General features: G+C 34.7%; 1 protein-coding gene across 1 annotated transcript; it reads right to left on the bottom strand.

Annotated features, from left to right (window-relative positions):
- Positions 1 to 3,907: 3,907 nt before the first annotated feature.
- Positions 3,908 to 4,255, bottom strand: LOC137398124 (uncharacterized). Its single transcript, XM_068084234.1, has one exon. The coding sequence runs from the start codon at positions 4,253 to 4,255 to the stop codon at positions 3,908 to 3,910; it is 348 nt and encodes a 115-aa protein (XP_067940335.1).
- Positions 4,256 to 6,614: the final 2,359 nt, after the last annotated feature.

The raw sequence follows: 6,614 nt of genomic DNA, 5'->3' as shown, positions 1-6,614 counted from the left end.
AATATAAATAATTATGTTTAATTTTCAGTACCTCAGGTTGTTACTGCTATCAACACACAAGGCATTATCAGTATTGGTTATAAATTATTATAAAATATAATTGGTCTGAAGCTTTTATAATAGTTACATACTGTTTTAAGATTCATAATGCTACGTAGCAAAGTGCTATATGTACACCTTAGCTTGTTTGTGGCTACATTATACTTCATAGCTAACCGTTTTAGCTACCAGCAGCATAGGGGCAATAAAAGCTAATACAGGGGAGATAAGTTTTTCACGCCAACAAGTCTTTAATACATCGTATTCTAAGATTTTTTTTTCATCAAAAACTAATGACATCATGAAATTATGTGCTTGGATTAATGGTCTATGAATTATAATGAGTGCACTTTTTATGTAAGATTAGATTATGATTAACAGAGTATACATTCTTTAGTTACAGAGTGATGATTCACTCTTGTGTCTTTCATATTCTGTAGGATTTGATTTGAGTGCGAAGATGACAAACAAAAAAGGACGCAAGCGCAAAAGTTTTCTGCATGACTATTTCATGGTACGACAACTCCTGTTAAAATTTGATTAGCTAACTTACACTGGACGAGTTGTCTTTGTTGATCCAACATAACTTTTAAACTTTTTTATAGGTCTGTAACAAAAATAATGGCATGAAACTAAATAATAATAATAATAAATGATAATAAGATAATATATAAATGATATTCAAAGTATGTATATGTATAATAATGTATAAATAACGTATAAGTGATATATCAAATATAATTTTTATATAGTGTTAAAGGTCTGTCACAAGAACAAAGATAATATGATGTATAGTTGATGTAGAAAATTAAAAGCATTTATAATACTTACGTTTGAATATTAAAAGTTTGTGTTACAAACTTAAAAACATTGTGCGCTATCGAGCAATAAAGTTCTAAAATTGTTGAGTTTTTTATTGAATAAGACATGAACTTTTAAATAAAAACGTTCCAAAAAGTTTATTTAATAGCACAAAACTTTAAATGTTCCAAAAAGTTTTCTGCAATAAACGATTTACGTGTATATTTAATTCATTTTCATGAAACACCAAGTTTTTGCTAAAAATATTTATGCATTGATCCAAGCTAAGATATCACTAAGTTATTCAGGTTTATCAATGTTTAGGTTTTAGTGTAATATTAACAGTCAGTTTGTTACGCATGATTGTAGGTTGGTGTAGAACTGAACCTGAACTCTGGTAAAATGTGAATTCACAGGATGGAAGGTTGAGATGGTTGGTCTCATGATTACAGCATTGGCAAAGCGTGTCTTTACTCCTCTTTCAACCAGGTGAGTCACTGTTCAGCTCGTTCCTTTGCTCTGTACAAGTTGATTAGAGCAATAATTTTTGTCAATATTTTTTTAAGCACAACATTTTAGTAATCCGTTGATTTGTCTGCAGCAACAATTGTAAGGAAAAACAAAAAGTTGCATTAGACTGGCATTGAACTCATGATTTTTATCTCAGTAGACCAGCACACTTTCACTTTCACTAACCAACAACTGCCATTTCAGATTAATTTTACAAATACTAACCGTAAAACCTCTAATTTAACCCCACTTCTGTTTGAACGGCAACACAGAGGAAGTGTAGAAAAATAGAGTGCCATAGCGTTCAAATAGAGGTTTTACAGTATACTCTGTGAATTCTTGACACACATGACGATTTTTCACAGCATAGTGGGCTGCCAGAGCAGTAGTCTTTACTATAATAAGAGCTGTGTCTGTCAGAAAGACAGTGTCCTCTGTTGGTAAAAACATTCCATCATATGGGATTCGAACTCGAGATTTTTAGCTTGGTAGACCAATATTCGACCACATTACCTATCAACCACTCTCTAGTATACAGTTGGGGTATACACTTGGGGTATACAGTTGGGGTGTACAGTTGGGGTGTACAGTTGGGGTATGCAGTTTGGGTATACAGTTGGGGTGTACAGTTGAGGTATACAGTTGGAGTATACAATTGAGGTATACCGTTGGGGTGTACAGTTTGGGTATACCGTTGGGGTATACAATCGGGGTATACAGTTGGGGTGTACAGTTGCGGTATACAGTTGGGGTGTTCAGTTGGGGTGTACAGTTGGAGTGTACAGTTGGGGTGTACAGTTGGGGTGTGCAGTTGGGGTGTACAGTTTGGGTATGCAGTTGGGGTACACAGTTGGGGTATACAGTTGGGGTATAGACTTGGATTATACAGTTGGGGTATACAGTTGGGGTATACAGTTGGGGTATACAGTTGGGGTATACAGTTGGGTAGAGGCAAAACCTTTAGATGGTATACTCTTCATAATTTTAGGTAAAACAATGCTTGTTTGTGCCTTGATATATGTATATGTATATGTGTATGCATATGTATATATGTACATGCATATGTGTATGCGTATGTATATGTGTCTGTATATATGTATGTATATGTTTGTGTGTTCATGAAAGTATATATGCGTATGCGTATGCGTATGCGCATGCGTATGCGTATGTCTTGTTGTATGTATGAGTCTGTATAATTGTATGCATATTTATGTACATATGTATATATGTAAGTACATGTGCATGTATACATATATATATTTGCATGTGTATGTATATGTGTATATGTGAATACTTATGCATGTAGGAATTTATATGTGTGTGTATACTAGTAAAAATATAGATATATTTAATTATCAGTCACTCAGGTTGTTACTGTTATCAACACACAGGACATAATCGGTATGGGTTATACATTATTCCAAAATATAATTTGTCTGAAGCTATTATAATAATTCTATACTGTTTTTAGATTTATAATGCTACTTAACAAAGTGCTATATGTACACCTTAGCTTGTTTGTGGCTAGATTATACTTTTTAGCTAATCGTTTTGGCTATCAACAGCTAGGGGCAATAAATGCTACTACAGGGGAGTTAAGTTTTTTCACGCCAACAAGTATTAAATACATTGTAATGTTAAAAAAAATCTTTCATCAAAAACTAATGACATCATCAAATTATGTGCTTGGAATAATTGTCTATGAATTATAATGACTGCCCTTTTTATGTCAGAATAGATTATATGTTGTGGCTGTTGTATACTCACTCAATAATGAGCAACAACGTAATGGTGATGGAAACTGATGCAGGAGAAGATAAACCTTTATATGTCAACACCAGTTAAAACACATGTATTACAACATTCTATTTCACCATAAACCAATGAAATCATAAACTTATATGCTCAAAATAGTGGTCTCTGAACTGTATTGTCTTTTTATGTAAGATTAGATTATTATTGACAGAGTTTACAGTCTTTAGTTACAGAGTGATGATTCACTCCTGTGTCTTTCATATTCTGCAGGATTTGATTTGAATGTAAAGATGACAGACAAGAAAGGATGCAAGCACAAAAAAAGATTTTGCATGACTCTCTCATGGTATGACAACTCCTGTGAAATTGTGAGCAGCTAGCTTTTATTATACTATTGGTCTTTGTTAATCTAAGGTAATTTTTATACTAGAAATTCCCCTGTCATACAGCCCATGACCAAAATGATAATGGAAAAAAGGGTACTGCTGGTTGTTGAAACAATAGTACTCAGCAGGAATTGACAGAGTATAGTGTAAATGAGGCTTGTTTGAGATGATATAAAATAAATTTGAGGGAGCACGACTCCAAAAAAGTGTAACTAACAATTTATTTTGGAGGTAAAGTTGGATTGAAACCAGGTATACGAGTAATTGGTTAATTGTCAATATTGCAATATATGTTATAAGTATACAGTATCTGTTAAATGTCGCACAGTCTAGTCTCCTCTCTTTTGCGTTGTAAGATTTGGTCATTGATAGCTAATCGAGTGATGCGCACCCTAGCGAAGTTGTTAACAAGTAAGTCATTGATGCTTCAAACTCGAGAGGGCAACAAATGATATTCCAGCGGTCATTTCGTGGTGGCCTATATCAATGACAGCTTTAGTCATGGTAAGACCTTGACTCTTGTGTATTGTCAAACCCCATGCTAGATCGTCAGGAATGCCTGTACAGCTAAGAGTGGCATGGCCAGCAGTCCAAGTACACTTGATTGGTATAACTGGAAAACTGTTAGGGTGTTTGGGAGGAAATGTTGGACCAGTATAATCTGGAAACATACAGACAACGAAAGCAGGTAATGCAGGTGGACCTTGGTTTGCACAGTATATGATACGCAAGACAGTACCAATTAAACCATTGACTAATCCCATCTCAACCCAAAGATTTGCTCTAAGCATAACTCGCGAATCAACTGGTAGAAACACAATGCGTTGAAGACCGCAGGCAAGATTAGAAGATGCCAAGTGAGCATTGCGGCCAGCGTGTTTTTAGTTAATCTGAGCATTGGGATTGCCAAGGAGTAAAAGTCTGTTTGAGTTGTAGCCGTGGACCAATTCACATGTTGGAAATAGACGAGTAGCAGTATCGAAGACAGGATTATGGTCAGCAATGCCAGGAAATTGGCGCGACAGGAGTTCATAGTCTTGCTCGGTCGACTTTCCATCACAAAGTCTTAGTAATAGATCGTGGAAGATTAGATCGTTTGCTTGACGCATACATTGGGCTAAGAAGAATGCAGTATCAAAGGTTTGGTAAGCTGAGTGGCCATGCAAACAAACAGCACTCCTGACATTGGGCTGAAATATTCTGGCATCTAAAACAGGCGGTAGTTGACCCAAATCGCCAGACATGATTATGGAGCAGCCACCAAAAAACTGGTCAAATTTTTTAGAGAAGGCTTGTCGCAAACGTTTATCAATTGCATTTATCAGGCGGCAGCCAACTATCAAAAGTTTGTCAATTGTGATGTAGTTAATTTGCAGACACTTAGCTTGAAGAATTTGCAAAGCAGGACCATTTAGCTGCCGAGTGTCAGTAGATTTAGCAAAGTGTAGGAAAGAATGAATAGTCGAATTAGAGATGTTCAAAGCCACAACACCAGTAGGAGCCAAAAGTTTGCAACGTTGACCTACTGTACGTAATTTAACTAACAACAGCGATAATGAAATATGTTTATTGTATCTGAAATGCAATATTAAAAGTAAAGCGGCAAACTGCCGTGTAATATACGATTTGAAAGTTGTCTGTGTTGTGAATGTAGAATGGTTTTGACAGCGATATGTAACAGAAAGCAAGCCTTAGCTTTCCTGTGTCTGGAGGTTTTCTGCAAACTGGAGTGAAATAAAGAAATATTCTTGTCATAAAGGGGCATTGTAGTTCGGCCCTAGCTTGTAGATGAGATGTGAAGAAATCTGGCTAATGTTCTAGATAATTTAAAAAACCTTCAGTTATTGGACAAAAAACGTAGGTTGATAAACTGTGTACCACATTTTCATACCTGTAAATCGGTCTATGCCTCAGTCTATGTTAATTACACAAACCTTCGGCAATTCAACAATTATATAGACTAGTGAAATGTCCACGTTTTTCTCGTAAAATACTGGCGACTTAATATTTGTATTCTCATTCGCACAGCTTTATCGGCGTTTCATATGCCAGTCTTAATTTTAAGTACAGTAGACTTGTAAATTTTATATTTCGATTTAAGGCCAAATTAATCTGTCTATTTATGTATAATCCGATCAGATGGGTTTGTTTTAGGGTCTTGCACTAACCTTTCAAAGACTTGGTAACATATTTATAAAGGTTTATATGTGTTTTGTATCGTTATTATATTTAAAAGACTCTACACAAAAATGATTAAATTTGTTGATGTGATTTCGTTGCAAGGATTTGCGACAGCCGTTAATGAATAACTTTCGGGAGTGTACATATGTGCATTTATCACAAATCTCCCAAATCAATCGCTTCGCTCTTGTTTAGCTGTGGGATAATGTTAAAGGTCTGTAACAAGAATAATGATAATATGATATATAAATGATGTAGATAATTAAAAGCACTTATAACACTTACGTTTAAATATAAAGAGTTTGTCTTCAAAAATCAAGAAGTTGTGCGCGTCAAGCAATAAAGTTCTTAAGTGGTTGAGTTTTTTATTGAATAAGACATGAATTTCTTAATTCAAAACTTTCCTAAAAGTTCTCTGCAATGAACGATTTACATGTATATTTAGTTCATTTTCATGAGACACAAAGTTTTTACCAAAAATAATTATGCATTGATCCAAGCTAAGATATCACTAAGTTATTCAGGTTTTTCAGTGTTAAGGTTTTAGTGTTATATCAACAGTCAGGTTGCTACGCATGATTGTAGGTTAATTGGTGTAGAACTGAACCTGGACTCTGGTAAAATGTGAACTCACAGGATGGAAGATTGAGATGGTTGGTTTCATGATTGCAGCATTGGCAAAACGTGTCTTTGCTCCTCTCTCAACCAGGCAAGTCACTGTTCAGCTTGTTCCTTTGCTCTCTACAAATAAAGTAAAGTAACATTTTACTGCCACTTTCTAATTTGTAAAGTTTTTGAAAAATTACTGTTTGCTAAATTTACTTTAATTGATTAAAACCAATATTGCGTAAACATAAACACCTTTCTAAATATTTTCATAGAAAATGCTGGTTAAATATGACCAATAACTACTTGTAATTACTGTAAGTTAGTTTTTGAGGT

This window comes from Watersipora subatra, chromosome 6 (genome assembly GCF_963576615.1).
Source record: "Watersipora subatra chromosome 6, tzWatSuba1.1, whole genome shotgun sequence".
In the NCBI taxonomy this organism is placed as follows: Eukaryota; Metazoa; Bryozoa; class Gymnolaemata; order Cheilostomatida; family Watersiporidae; genus Watersipora; species Watersipora subatra.
Note: the sequence above shows the minus strand (reverse complement) of the source record. Positions and strands in the feature narration are given on the sequence as shown.

Bases quoted from the DNA above. Each gene is read 5' to 3' on its own strand.
- LOC137398124 (XM_068084234.1), bottom strand. From the start codon at position 4,255: ATGGGATTAGTCAATGGTTTAATTGGTACTGTCTTGCGTATCATATAC.